At 50.1% G+C, this 15428-nt stretch overlaps 1 protein-coding gene across 11 annotated transcripts in view; it reads right to left on the bottom strand.

Annotated features, from left to right (window-relative positions):
* The window catches only part of HDAC4 (histone deacetylase 4), a 297813-nt gene that overhangs the window by 114668 nt on the left and 167717 nt on the right, over window positions 1-15428 (bottom strand). For 10 of the 11 annotated variants that reach the window (XM_064587381.1, XM_064587379.1, XM_064587380.1 and 7 more), the window contains one exon: window positions 6219-6463. The exons of the other annotated variant lie outside the window; for it this stretch is intronic. In XM_064587381.1, the coding sequence (XP_064443451.1) occupies window positions 6219-6463 (245 nt within the window). The remainder of the gene's footprint in view (window positions 1-6218; window positions 6464-15428) is intronic. 11 annotated transcript variants of the gene reach the window in all.

Below are 15428 nucleotides of genomic sequence, written 5' to 3' on the forward strand. Positions count from 1 at the left end.
GTTCATGTCTTCTGCCCATTTCTTGATTGGATTCTTTGTTCTTTGGGTGTTGAGTTTGATGAGTTCTTTATAGATTTTGGATACTAGCCCTTTATCTGGTATGTCATTTGCAAATATCTTCTCCCATTCTGTCGGTTGTCTTTTGGTTTTGTTGACTGTTTCCTTTGCTTTGCAAAAGCTTTTTATCTTGATGAAGTCCCAATAGTTCATTTTTGCCCTTGCTTCCCTTGCCTTTGGTGATGTTTCTAGAAAGAAGTTGCTTCAGCTGAGGTCGAAGAGGTTGCTGCCTGTGTTCTCCTTTAGGATTTGGATGGACTCCTGTCTCACATTGAGGTCTTTCAACCATTTGGAGTCTATTTTTGTGTGTGGTGTAAGGAAATGGTCCAGTTTCATTCTTCTGCATGTGGCTGTCCAATTTTCCCAACACCATTTGTTGAAGAGACTGTCTTTGTTCCATTGGACATTCTTTCCTGCTTTGTCAAAGATTAGTTGACCATAGAGTTGAGGGTCCATTTCTGGGCTCTCTATTCTGTTCCATTGATCTATGTGTCTGTTTTTGTGCCAGTACCATGCTGTCTTGATGATGACAGCTTTGTAATAGAGCTGGAAGTCCGGAATTGTGATGCCACCAGCTTTGCTTTTCTTTTTCAACATTCCTCTGGCTATGCGGGGTCTTTTCTGGTTCCATACAAATTTTAGGATTATTTGTTCCATTTCTTTGAAAAAAGTGGATGGTATTTTGATGGGGATTGCATTGAATGTGTAGATTGCTCTAGGTAGCATTGACATCTTCACAATATTTGTTCTTCCAATCCATCAGCATGGAACGTTTTTCCATTTCTTTGTGTCTTCCTCAATTTCTTTCATGAGTATTTTATACTTTTCTGAGTACAGATCCTTTGTCTCTTTGGTTAGATTTATTCCTAGGTATCTTATGGTTTTGGGTGCAATTGTAAATGGGATCGACTCCTTAATTTCTCTTTCTTCTGTCTTGTTGTTGGTGTATAGGAATGCCACTGACTTCTGTGCATTGATTTTATATCCTGCCACTTGACTGAATTCCTGTATGAGTTCTAGCAGTTTTGGGGTGGAGTCTTTTGGGTTTTCCACATAAAGTATCATATCATCTGCAAAGAGTGAGAGTTTGACTTCTTCTTTGCCAATTTGGATGCCTTTGATTTCTTTTTGTTGTCTGACTGCTGTGGCTAGGACTTCCAACACTATGTTGAATAGCAGTGGTGATAGTGGACATCCCTGCCGTGTTCCTGACCTTAGGGGGAAAGCTCTCAGTTTTTCCCCATTGAGAATGATATTCGCTGTAGGTTTTTCATAGATGGCTTTTATGATATTGAGGTATGTACCCTCGATCCCTATACTCTGAAGAGTTTTGATCAAGAAAGGATGCTGTACTTTGTCAAAAGCTTTTTCTGCATCTATTGAGAGGATCATATGATTCTTGTTCTTTCTTTTGTTAATGTATTGTATCACATTGATTGATTTGCGGATGTTGAACCAATCTTGTAGCCCAGGGATAAATCCCACTTGGTCATGGTGAATAATCCTTTTAATGTACTGTTGGATCCTATTGGCTAGTATTTGGGTGAGAATTTTTGCATCCATGTTCATCAGGGATATTGGTCTGTCATTCTCCTTTTTGATGGGGTCTTTGTCTGGTTTTGGGATCAAGGTAATGCTGGCCTCATAAAATGAGTTTGGAAGTTTTCCGTCCATTTCTATTTTTTGGAACAGTTTCAGAAGAATAGGTATTAATTCTTCTTGAAATGTTTGGTAGAATTCCCCTGGGAAGCCATCTGGCCCTGGGCTTTTGTTTTTTGGGAGATTTTTGATGACTGCTTCAATTTCCTTAGTGGTTATAGGTCTGTTCAGGTTTTCTATTTCATCCTGGTTCAGTTTTGGTAGTTGATACGTCTCTAGGAATGCCTCCATTTCTTCCAGGTTATCTAATTTGCTGGTATAGAGTTGCTCATAATATGTTCTTATAATTGTTTGTATTTCTTTGGTGTTGGTTGTGATCTCTCCTCTTTCATTCATGATTTTGTTGATTTGGGTCATTTCTCTTCTCTTTTTGATAAGTCTGGCCAGGGGTTTATCAATCTTGTTAATTCTTTCAAAGAACCAGCTCCTAGTTTCGTTGATCTGTTCTACTGTTCTTTTAGTTTCTACTTCATTGATTTCTGCTCTGATCTTTATTATTTCTCTTCTCCTGCTGGGTTTAGGCTTTATTTGCTGTTCTTTCTCCAGCTCCTTTAGGTGTAGGCTTAGGTTGTGTACTTGAGACCTTTCTTGTTTCTTGAGAAAGGCTTGTATTGCTATATACTTTCCTCTTAGGACTGCCTTTGCTGCATCCCCAAGATTTTGAATAGTTGTGTTTTCATTTTCATTGGTTTCCATGTATTTTTTTAAATTCTTCTTTAATTTCCTGGTTGACCCATTCATTCTTCAGTAGGATGCTCTTTGGCCTCCATGTACTTGAGTTCTTTCCAACTTTCCTCTTGTGATTGAGTTCTAGTTTCAAAGCATTGTGGTATGAAAATAGGCAGGGAATGATCCCAATCTTTTGGTACCGGTTGAGACCTGATTTATGACCTAGGATGTGATCTATTCTGGAGAATGTTCCATGGGCACTAGAGAAGAATGTGTATTCCGTTGCTTTGGGGTGGAATGTTCTGAATATGTCTGTGAAGTCCATTTGGTCCAGTGTGTCATTTAAAGTCTTTATTTCCTTGTTGATCTTTTGCTTAGACGATCTGTCCATTTCAGTGAGGGGGGTGTTAAAGTCCCCCACTATTATTGTATTGTTGTCGATGTGTTTCTTTGCTTTTGTTATTAATTGCCTTATATAATTGGCTGCTCCCATGTTAGGGGCATAGATATTTACAATTGTTAGATCTTCTTGTTGGATAGATCCTTTAAGTAGGATATAGTGTCTTCCTCATCTCTTATTACAGTCTTTGGTTTAAAATCTAATTTGTCTGATATAAGGATTGCCACCCCAGCTTTCTTTTGGTGTCCATTAGCATGGTAAATGGTTTTCCACCCCCTCACTTTCAATCTGGGGGTGTCTTTGGTTCTAAAATGAGTCTCTTGCAGACAGCATATCGATGGGTCTTGTTTTTTTAATCCAGTCTGATAGCCTGTGTCTTTTGATTGGGGCATTTAGCCCATTTACATTCAGGGTAACTATTGAAAGATAGGAATTTAGTGCCATTGTATTGCCTGTAAGGTGACTGTTACCATATATTGTCTGTGTTCCTTTCTGGTCTATGTTGCTTTTAGGCTCTCTCTTTGCTTAGAGGACCCCTTTCAAGATTTCCTGTAGGGCTGGTTTTATGTTTGCAAATTCCTTTAGTTTCTGTTTGTCCTGGAAGCTTTTTATCTCTCCTTCAATTTTCAATGACAGCCTAGCTGGATAGAGTATTCTTGGCTGCATATTTTTCTCATTTAGTGCTCTGAATATATCCTGCCAGTCCTTTCTGGCCTGCCAGGTCTCTGTGGATAGGTCTGTTGCCAAACTAATGTTTCTACCCTTGTAGGTTACATATCTCCTCTCCCAAGCTGCTTTCAGGATTTTCTCTTTGTCTATGAGACTCGTAAGTTTTACTATTAGATGTCGGGGTGTTGACCTATTTTTATTGATTTTGAGAGGGGTTCTCTGTGCTTCCTGGATTTTCATGCCTGTTTCCTTCCCCAAATTAGGGAAGTACTCTGCTATAATTTGCTCCATTATACCTTCTGCCCCCCTCTCTCTTTCTTCTTCTTCTGGGATCCCAATTATTCTAGTGTTGTTTCGTCTTATGGTATCGCTTATCTCTCGAATTCTGCCCTCGTGATCCAGTAGTTGTTTATCTCTCTTTTTCTCAGCTTCTTTATTTTCCATCATTTCATCTTCTATATTACTGATTCTCTCTTCTGCCTCATTTATTCTAGCAGTTAGCGCCCCCATTTTTGATTGCACCTCATTAATAGCCTTTTTGATTTCTACCTGGTTGGATTTTAGTTCTTTTACTTCTCCAGAAAGGGTTTCTCTAATAACTTCCATATTTTTTTCAAGCCCAGCTAGTATCTTTAAAGTGATGATTCTGAACTCTAGATCTGACATCGTAGCTGCTCGGAATTCTACCGTCAAAACCACACAGCCTGGACGTCCAGCAGCTCAGGGACCCACCCTGGCCTAGGCTTGTCCTGAGCCAACCTGAGGAGGCCGGCCTAGTCAGGGGGAAAGCAGCAGACGCAGCAAGCGCAAACCCACACCCCAAACACCAAAGCAGCGGTCAGAACTCCCAAGACCCGGGGCCTGCCGTGCAGCTGGACCGCACACGCAGCTCCCATGAGGCCCGAGGACAGAGCCTTGGAGACGTGCCTTTGAAAGTGCTCACACATGGCTTGGGGCCCAAGGAGGGGGCCAGCTCAGGGGCACCCTGGGCCTGCGACGCAGCCCACCGAGCCAGGTGACACTGCTGGGCGGCCTCACCCAGCGAGTCCGCCGGCAAGCCCACACACAGAACCGACACCACTGGCCCAGGCACACTGACCTTTCCCTCACCTTCTCAACAGTGACTATTAAACAAATACTCTGTGCACTACTGGGCGTATACAAGGAGGGGAGGCTGAGACCCTGGGATGGAAGGAATCACTGGCTGGAAGCAGAAACAGACAGATGCACCATGCAGATTCTGCATGGCACCAGCTAAAGTCCGAAAAAGCCAAGGCTCAGCTGAGCAACGTCCGCCCACGGGCCGTACAGATCTCCATTGGAAGGGCGTCCTGGAAGCATCCGGTAGCACTGCGTGTGGGCTCTTAATCCTCCACAGGCATGCTGAACCACAGAAGCCACCGAGCACATGTGGCCACAGAGGGCGTGAAACTCAGCCGGGCCAGATGGAGACGTGCTCTACGTGGATGGTCTACAATGGTCTCCCAAGACTCAGTGCGGACAACATTTTCAATATTGATTACACATTGAAATATCTCAGAAATGTGAGGTTAAATAAGATATATTGAGATTAATTTTACCTTTTGGTAGCCAGGCTCCCAGTGGTCTGCACTGATCCCTGCCTCCTGGTATTGCCCCTCGTCTAGGCCCCTCCCAGGATGAGCTACGGTTGGTTTGCGCGACCAGTAGAATAAGGCAGGGCAGCGAATAGATCACTTCCAAGTCCAGGCCACAGGAGACCTTGGGGCTTCCATGTTGGACACTTGGGCTGCTCACCGTGGGGGGCTTTGTTGGGGACGAGGCCTGAGCCTCCTGCCCATGACCACATGGGTGAGCCTGCAAGTGGGTCCCACAGGCCTGACCGTGGCCTCACGAGGGACCCCGAGTCACAGCCACCGGCTAGGAAGACCCTCGTTCAGGCCACAGAAACTATGAGATAATGCATGTGTTTGTTTTGTTTTAAACGGCCTCAGTTTGGGGTATTTTGTCACACAGCAACAGATTACTTATACAATCTGGGGTTTTCTGCTCCGTTTTAGGGTGGCTACTGGAGAGTGTAAGATCACCTTTGGACTTCTAATCTGCCTGCCTGTATCTACAGGACGGTGTTGCTCTACATGGTTTTAAACACAGTGGAGCGTATCACCCTCACAGGTGGTCTGTCAACAACAAATACAACTCTGCTACACGTCACCAACACATGGTTCTTTCCAACGCATTTAATTTTAACCCTGGGATCAGACTGCATATTTACAGAGACTACATACCAAAAAAAGATGTTTGTTTCTTAATAAGTTTAAATGCAAAGAAAATATTAGTATCTTTTTCCAGTTATAAAGGATCAATGGGAGAAAGTAAGACAAGACAAGTCCCAAGAAGGAAATAAAAACGCTTTGTAAATACACCACTCAGAGGTGATCACTGCTAATATTCTGGTGCTCCTTCTCGCTGCTAATTTGTCTATTTGGGGACGCAGCTTGTATTTTTGGATGAAGGCAGACGACAAGCACGTCCCCTCTCTTAGGTCCGCTCCTGCGCCAGTGACTTTCCCACGACGCGCCACCCATGCCATAATTTAGCCAACCAGCTGCTGCTGCTGGACTCGCGAGGGCCTGGCAGTTTGGCCTCGGCACGGCGAGGAGTCCCTGTGTGTCACCGTGTGTCACAGTGTGGGAGCACGCCTCGGCAGCGGCTCTCCCACGCCACAGGGAGCCTGGTGTTTGGAAGGCTCCCGAGGGGGTAGGTGCCCCGCCAACCGACTTACTTTTATGTGCTCGTGCAGCTGGGCCTCGTGCTGCCGGGAGAGCTGCTCGTGCTGCCTCTGGAACTCGGCGATGAGGATCTGCCTCTGGAGCTGCTGCTTCTGCTTGAGGGCCAGCAGCTCTTGTTGCAGCTGCTGCTCCCGGAGGGTGGGCTCCGCCACGGGCAGCGCAAACTGGTGGTCCAGGCGGAGGTCCATGGGCGCCGCCGGGGGAGCAACCTGCAGAGGCAGTGTGGAGGCCACATCCACTGCGGGAGAGAGCACAGCACAGAAGCGCCGGTCACTGCAGCGGCACGGCGTCCCCAGGCCCCCGCCCCCGCCCTCCCCCATGCCACCGGCCTCTGTCAAGTGGTGCCGTGTGCTCGAGCATGGGGGGCACTCAGGACGCCTCTTCCCCGTCTTGCTTGACGGGCTCAAAACGCAGGACCCGGGGGGCCTCGGAAGCCTTCCATTCCTCAAGTGCAGAGATCGCAAGACCGAGGGGCAGGTCAGGCCAGGATACACGCTCACACAGACACACGGCCCACCCCGCCCTCCGCCACGAGAGGCCCCTACTCGGGCCCCACGGCCATCCTGACGCCATTTCTGAAAGTCAACAGAGAGAGAACGAAAGAAAATGGCTCTAAGGAGAGCTGAACGCCAGTGAGGGGAGGGGCAGCCTGGCCTGTGCTTTTCTCCGTCTTTCTCACGAAGCTACTGAGGACTGTGTGCAGGAACCACAGGGCAGCGTGCGCCCCTGAAGTGCTCCAGATAGAGGCTCGGCGGCCAGCACGTTTCCATGGAGAACGTGTTTACCAACCGCAGCCGATAACCGCTCCCCCGGCTCGCCTGCACAAGCATGCTCATCAGGCTATGTGCTTCTCTACAAGGACCAGAGAAGTGGATTTTCTTCCCGGGACTACTGCACTGCTGAAAAAAAGCTCAAGTGATTTTGATTAGAAACAGAAGCTAAATCAATCTTAATGCTTACAAATCAATAGCCAATTACAGCGAGGAAAAGCACGCAGCAAGTTTGAAATTACGGCCATCCTGGAAGAGGCTGCGGAGGATGCTCCTTCCACGCAGCTTCACGTCTGAGCGCACAGGCATGCAGGAAGGCCCTGCCCAGAGACGCCGGATGGCGCTCCTCAGACGCGCTGACGAACGGCCCCTCAGGCTCTGCTCAAGAAATCCCCTCAGGAGCTGCAGTGGCAGCCCACCCATCCACCACACATGAGCTGGTAAAGACTGGATTTTGTCAATTTCCTTTATTTTCTTGATCATTTTTAGTATGAAATACAGAAAAACAGGAAAACCATACAAATAGCTTCAGTTTTATAAAACCTCCATATTTCCCCCCCTTGCTTCAGACTTTCTTTTAAGGGCAGGGAGGGCAGCTCAGTGAGCACACGCAGAGTAAAGGAACAGGACTCGGCTTCTTAAAGGAATTTGGCCCACGCTCTTCTTTCCCAAAGGGGCATATTATTCCTCGTCCACACGTGTGACGGGGCTGGACGCCTCCTAAAACATCAGGCCTGGGGCCGGCTACTGGGCTTTGCCCTTGCGCATCCACAGTGGTCAGGAGGCGGTGATCAGGAGGCTGGCCTCGCAGACACAGGGAGCCAGAGGGCATGCCGCCGCCCCCCACCTAGTCAGCCTCTGCTTTCTGAGGACAAGCCTGACTCGGTGTTTCTGGGTTACACACACCCCAGGGGCACTGAGCCACACGGCCTGCGACTGCTGGAGGGAGAACACGAGACTCCACCTCTACAGGTAAACACAGCCCCTAATCTCTCCCACTCTTCTGGCCTGGTTGAGCTGCCATGTTTCAGCTTAAGGAGGGAACCACAGAGAGTTCACAAAATAAGCCCACTGCCCTGCACTTGGTAAACTGCATTGCTTCATCGGCCCCTGTGGCAGGGCAGGTCAGGTGTGACCCCCGCTGCAAGATGGGCCGAGGTGACAGAAGATCTCCCTCTAACAAGGCCATCCCTGACATGCTGGGCAGAAGCCCCATCTGCTGCTCACTCTGGCTTCTCCTCTCCTCATTCTAATTGTTCATAGACAGGGTCTGGGGACCATCTGATGCTCAACATAAAACACCTTTTAAGGGAGGCTTTTTATTAACTTCAAAAATATGACAGGCCGAACTTTTGCTGAGGAGGCGTGTGGGGCCTCCTGCTCCATGCCGGATGTGGGGCCTCAGTGAGAAAGCAGAGCAGGGAGGGCGGTGGGCCGACGGCACAGCTGGGGGACGGTCCACACAGGGGCTGTGTCTACATGAGCCTCACGGCAGGGCGTGAGCAAGGGCCCAGGGGTCAGGGCATACATGGAGGGTCGTGGGGACATAGGGTGAGCGGGTCCGAGGGCAGGGCTGGGCGGGGGTGCCGTGCTGGGACAGGCCGGGCGCAGACGCAGAGGGGTCGGCCGTGGGCCACAGGGAAGAGCCGGGAGCAGGGGAGGGCATGGCAGGCAGAAGCAGCGCTCAGGGGGCAGGAGAGGCTGTTCCCATGGTCCCTTCTCAGTGACGGGGCGTTGCGGGCTGTGCATACCCAAAACATGCAAGCTGAGCTTCACTCTGTTTCCTCAAACTTTTCCCAGATTCTTCGGAGTCTGGAATCACGGGGAATATTCTGGGGACACACTCCGTGGCAGCCCCTGCTAGTCCTTCGGCATGGTGGAAGTTAGAGGATGCTGGGGCGGCGAGGGGCCGGCAGACAACGGGGAGGGGGCGTTGGTGGGTGCAGAGGGTGAAGAGCTGGGGCACGTGCTCGGGTCAGCAGCTGTCTTCCCCAGTTCTCGGAAAGGGAGGGTGTACTGCTTCAGTTTACCATTCTGAGGTCTCACCTAAAACTTCACTCTTCTGCTACAGACAGTGAAAAACAGAGCAGACAGAATGGACAGCCAGTCATGACCCACGTCGGCTACACCACAGTCGGCTCCTGCCATTTCCTCCCGTCGGAAAACAACACTGCATTTACAGGTAGACACCAAAGCAAACCCCGGACCTGCCGCAGGACAAGGAGACCCTCCCGAGGCCTCCTGAGAAATGCCGCCTGCTGGCTCCTGGAGCCCCGCAGTCAGGCGGCCAGGGGGCGGGGGAGGCGGCCCGAGGAGAGCACGCCAGCGGGGGGTGGGGGATCCCGGCCACAATCCCCATTCATCCCCGTCGCTGGCGGGTGCGTCAAACAGGACTCGTACTATTTCGGTATCAAAAACTATTTGAAATGCCATGAATTCTCAACAGAAGCTGCTAGTGCTTCTGACCCAAAGCGCCCCGAAGAAAACAATACAACCTTCTCTACTTAAAGAATGCAGCATCCAAACAAAAAAGCCTGTATTCTCATGAATATTTTATGTGGACTAGAAAATTGCTTTTATAGGTTGTGCCTTGAGAAACATATTAATACAATCAGACTCATGACGTTAGTAAAAGCACAAAGACTATATTCAGCAGTTCAATACCAAACGGCAAGCCTGTGCTGTGAATTACAAGCTCTCAATCAGAAACAGAAAAAAATCTGTTAGTCTGTTTTTAAATAAATGACCATAAAAAAGGACACTGTAATTTTCCATTACGTGGGTTAGATCCTCTTTCCTTAGCGCCACTTCATGCCACCATATAGATACGAAATAAATACAAGCACCATTCTCTAGGAAACGCGGCCAAAGTTTAGGGTCTGTTCAAGTAAAGAATGATTCATTCACATCTAGGGGAAAAGAATAGCTATTTCAACCATGTAACTATGATCTCCTCTTACTCCGACATTCTGTCCACATGTGACGGGGGAGGGGGATGGAGATGGCATGGGGGGGGCAGAAGGAGGGGGCGTTTTGGGGACGTGTAACTTATTTCAAGTGTTTTCAGTGTTTTACATGGCCCATATCACACATGCTGAAGAACACAGATGCCAGGGGAGAGCGAGAGTGATGAGCTGAAGACAGCCACGTCCACCACCTCAGGAAGAATCAATTGCCCCCATAATTTCTGCTATGATATTTTCAATGGACGACACACAGGGCCACATTCAGAGAACAATGATCCCTGAACATCCTATCTTACAAGCCATCCTGCTCTGACCTCGCGGACAAGTCAGCTTTTCTGGTCTCTGAGGACAGCAAAGATAGCCATGCACTCTGTTTGCTTTGCTTTTATGTTCCCGGCCGCCGGGATACCCCCCAAGTAGGAGCACAGGCATGGACCTTCGCCAGAGTGGCCAGCAGAGTAGGGCTCTCAGGGCTGAGCCTCACTAGAGGGTGCGTGTAACTGGCATTCACTGGGACTCACACCCGTGAGATTTCCTGCATCGGCTGGCCATATTTCCCCAGGGGGGAGCCTTCCCATCTCAGCGTGGAGGGTGAAAGCCAGGCCTTCAGGGTACGGAGTGAGGGTCTCTGCACTCAGCACTCATCATGAACACAGGAGTTTATGCCCCTGCTCTTGTTAGAGTGTCCATGTCCTTAACTCACTTGTGTCCCCACGCCAGGGCCTCCAGCTGGCCACCCCCTGGTGGCGGGCTTGCCCCCTGAGCACCGCGGGGAGAACGTCCAGGAGTCTCACATGTCTGCCTCGACCTCCCTCTCAGCCCCGCCCCAGAGGGAGAGGCGCTGCTCTGGAGGTGGGTGCACAGTGCACCCTGGGGAGGGTAGCTGGCTTTCCCGGGTCTGCCAAAGTGGCCGTGATGGATGCACCTGCTTTCTGACTCCCATCACAGGCCACTACTGCTCTCCCTCTTCTCTTCTGTTCACCCAGGCTTAGGGCCTATGGCCTTTCTCTGGAACACACTGGGGTAGACCAGCCATCACGGTGTTTTCTCTAAAACACTTCAGAAAATATCTCTGGGGGCGCCTGGGTGGCTCAGATGGTTAAGCATCTGCCTTCGGCTTGGGTCATGATCCCAGGGTCCTGGGATCGAGCTCCATGTCCGGCTCCTGGCTCAGCAGGGAGCCTGCTTCTTCCTCTGCCTCTCTCCTGGCTTGTGCTCTCTCTCTCTCTCTCTCTGTATCCCTATGTCTCAAATGAATAAATAAAATCTTAAAAAAAAAAAAAAAGAAAATATCTCTGAACGAACTCTATTAAAAAACACAATCAAATACCATTCATATACCCACGTAAATTAACAACTATTCCATGATATTATCAAATAGCCACAAAGCGTTTCCATGTTTTAGAGAATTTCATGCATGTTTTTTAAATTTTATTCAAATCAAGACCCAAATAAGGTCCATACATTGTGTTGGCTAATGTATGCCTTAAATTCCTTTTACTCCAAAGGTTCCCCCTTCTTCTCCCTCCGGCACCCTCCCCAACTTACGGGCTGCAAACACTCTCATCTGCCCCGTGGAGTCTGCTCTGGACTTGGTGGGCCCACCTGGGCTGCAGGTTACCATGGCTCCCTGGCCTGCACACCCCATGATCTAGAAGCGGGGTCCGGAGGCGTGGGCAGACGCAGTCTGATCTCCCGGCACGACCGCCTCTGCGCAGAGGTTCCCCGGTTGCTCAAGGAGCTGCCCATGGCTCTTGGGCACCGACCACTGCTGAGGCCAGCTCATTGGGGCGCGTGCCTGCCCAGCGCAACCCTGGCCTCTTGATTTGCTGCTGATTTCTGTAATGAGGAAGGACCCGAACCAATCATCTTCTCACCCTGACAGTTTTTAAAAGGCAGGGCAAGTGCCTGATTCTCTTCCTTTATCAGCCAATTTTTAAAAATAATGAGTGGATCCCCAGCATCCTCCATGTGTTAGCGATAAGGACGGGTTCTGTTCTTCAAGATCAAATAAACAGAGCCCAATGCAGTTCAGCTCGAACTGCGCTCTAAAGGTAGACCCCTCCTTGACCAGCGAGGGCCCTCCAGCGTGGCCCACGGGTGAGGTGGGCCAGGAAATCCTCACACATTTCTTGATCCCTCTGTGGAATCAGATGTTTCTCCGAGGAGAAGTGGGTCCCTTTAGTAGGAAGCAGTGTTTAGAGACCACAACGTGTGTGTTGTCTGTGTCCTGTCCAGGCGAGCTCTGCTTGGGGCCAATATGTGTCTTCCCTGGGGTTCTTGTGAATTTCAGGAGGGAGCAAAATTAGATACATGTGTTCAACCTGCCATCTTGCTGTGCAACTTCAGAATGCATAACCTATTAAAAATATCATTCAAAAGGACCGAATACACATAATCAAGTTCCATTCAAAATACTAATTTATATGGATTATCACTTTCCCCCAAAGTGTTCTTTTTTTTTTAAACATATTGATTTTTTTTTTTTTAAGATTTTATTATTCATTTGAGACACAGAGAGAGAGAGAGAGAGAGCGCATGAGCAGGGAGAGAAGCAGAGGGAGAGGGAGAAGCAGAGGGGGAGGGAGAAGCAGGCTCCCCACTGAGCCAGGAGCCTGATGTGGGGCTCGATCTCAGGACCCTGGGATCATGACCTGAGCCAAAGGCAGATGCTTAACGACTGAGCCACCTGGGCGCCCTTCCCCAAAATGTTCTTAACTGGATTACAATTATTCTATTTAACACTGTATTGTGGGGTTGTGTGTAAAGGGGAGAGATGAGGTGTAGAAGTCAAGATCTTAAATGTGAAGATTTAAAAATATTCTGTAGGGAATGCATATAGCATAAGCTCCTACCTTAGCTTCATATGTAACTAAACATATAGGTTATTTCTCTGTGCCTCATTTAGATGTATATATGCAATGCCAAAGAAATAAACTTATGTTAACAATATACTGTAAGTTAAATAATGCTTGAAAAATAAAAATTAAATGATTATGGCCCGAGAAGAGGCAGTTTTGTTTTATATTGTTTTGTTTTCAACTGACTTCAAAATAAATATAATATATGGAGGTATTTATGGATTTTTACAGATGCATATCTATGGGAAGATTTTCTGCTCTGGTGGGGGGCAGGGAGAGATAGGCATCCTATGCAGATCATATTAAAGGTAGCCCTTTGAACTGTATTTTTGTGCCTGCGATTTCCTTGCAGGGTTCTAGAAATCAAGCTGGGAGCAGCACACACTGCTGGGGGCCTGGCTCACCCCCTGCTTCTGCCTTCCAGCCAAGAGGGGAGTTTACTCTTCCAAGTCAATGAGAAATCAGTATCTGCCCCCACTGGAGGCGGGATAGGACGTCCTGGTGGGCAAGCCTCCTGCTTCCACCCTCACCACCAGGGGATCGCAGGTCCTGTGGGCTGACCCTGCCCGGAGGCTGGGCATGCTAAGTCATGTAATGTGTAAAGTAAGCAACTCCCTGGGTACTGTCTCCATTGGGCAGTTGGGGAACCTGAAGTACAGACAGCCTAGGCAGATACGGCAAACGCAGAACCGGAGCTGGGCATCGAAACCACGGGGTGGAGCAGGGCCGACAGCTGCAGGCCACCCTGGGTGGCTCCCAGGCTGGGGGGGGGTGGCCACAGCTCTGGGACTCAGTGCCCAGCTGATCAGCACCCTGAAGCCCGAGAACCCCGCTCTGGAGCTTTGTGTGAACGCCCACAAAAGCGCCTCCCGCCGCCGGGGAGGTGCCCGAGCCCCGCCTTGCCCTGTGGCTCCAGCCTGGGTCTTGGTCACAACCATGGCCGGTCTTCCCGGTAATTCCTGGCTGGCTCGAGCCCTCTGCCGTTCAGGGCTCTCCATGAACAAACTCCTGTTCCTGAAAAGTTCCTGGTGCCAGGTCTGCCATGGGGTCAGCCCCACGAGGCTCTGCTCAAGGCTGAGACAAGGGCCCCCAAAGCACAGCCTCCCGACCAGCACCAGGAAGACAGGTTTAAAAGCGCCGCAGAGCCACACGCCCCTGCTGAGCACAGAGACGGAAGAAAATCTCTGATACACTATCTTCAGCGCAAAAGACAAAAAGCTACAGTTAACACCAGGGGTGTGTTTCACTCCACTGTCTCTTTATTCCCCTAATTTGGCTTTCTCCCTTCTCACTGCCTCCCCAGACTAGATGTTTCCACAGTCTTTCCCTGGCAGAAGGTACGAGATCCACCAGTGCACCAATACGGCATGGACTCTGGGCCACAGCCTCTGCCACCCTGGAGGGGGTGTCCCCACCACTGGCCAGGGGTTCCCCATGGCCTGGCTCCCTCTGGCAAGGCCCCTCCTGGCTTCTCTGTTGTCTGCTGGCACCAGAGAGAACATTCTGGCAGGACAGGCAAGCCTGTGGAGTTGCGGGAAAGGTTCGCAAACGCACACCCTTCCTAGCTGCATCCCAGCAAACCACTGTGGGAGACATCAGGGCGGGAGATGAGGCTATTTCTGAGAATCAGCTCCGTGGTCTGCAGTCCCAAGAACAGGGCAGCACTTCCAAGTAAAGCTCAGAGGGAGCTCTACGCCAGGGCCGCTGGGATGTCAGCTTGCAGGACACCGAGTAGGGAGACCTGGGCTCTCCAAGTGTCCACGGTGGGTCAGAGCTAGCCTACGCAGACGGGGACCGTGGTGATGGCACGGACTCTGGGGCTGGGTGGCCTGGGAGGAGCCCCCGGCTAACAACAGGACATCTGCTCCTTGCTGGGCAACGTGGGCCAATGTGAGAAGCGCGGACACACGGCTGGTGCTGTCCGTGCCAGGGCAGGACGCCCCCCAAACCGGCCCCCCATCATGGGGGCCATGCCGCTGAGGCTGGCAGCCAAAGTGAGGAATGGGCGTCTGGGAGAGGTGTGCAGGGCCGGGCCCAACCTGCCTCACGTGCTCCTGAACCTGCTCCCCAAAACGTGGGCCCAGAAGGCGCCTTTTCACCACAAGATGAAACGGGGCAGTCAGCAGGCCAGGAGCGAGTCCCAGAAGGGGGCCGGCTCAGCGCCAGGTGTGTGCATACCTGACCCACACAACCGAAGGCAGAGTCTGTGGGGGAGTGCAAGGAGAAGGGTGCCCGCGGCCCCGACTCCAGTAATCCAGACGCAGGCCTGTCCTCAACTGCTCACTGGCGCCAGCCACTCTCTGAACCTCGCTGGCAAGCACTGTCCTGGCATGTCCAGCGGCCGGCTAAGGGGCACAGGGACTCCCTAAGGGGGACAACTCTCCTCATGCACGCGGGGACCTCCGTTTTTATAACCAAGTTATTTGTAGCAAAATCAACTGTAAAGGATAAAAACTTAGTGACCATGCACAGATTTTGGAAAATTCCGTTCTGTACTTTAACCAGCAGTGAAGAAGTGTGATTGGAAAGGTCACCATGATGGATTACGCTTTCAGGACCCCAAAAAAGGGACTATGGCAGCGTCTTCTCTTCTCCTAGATTTATCC

This window comes from Mirounga angustirostris, unplaced genomic scaffold (assembly GCF_029215605.1).
Source record: "Mirounga angustirostris isolate CCGP_5_RB_7025 unplaced genomic scaffold, mMirAng1.0.hap1 SCAF_3, whole genome shotgun sequence".
In the NCBI taxonomy this organism is placed as follows: Eukaryota; Metazoa; Chordata; class Mammalia; order Carnivora; family Phocidae; genus Mirounga; species Mirounga angustirostris.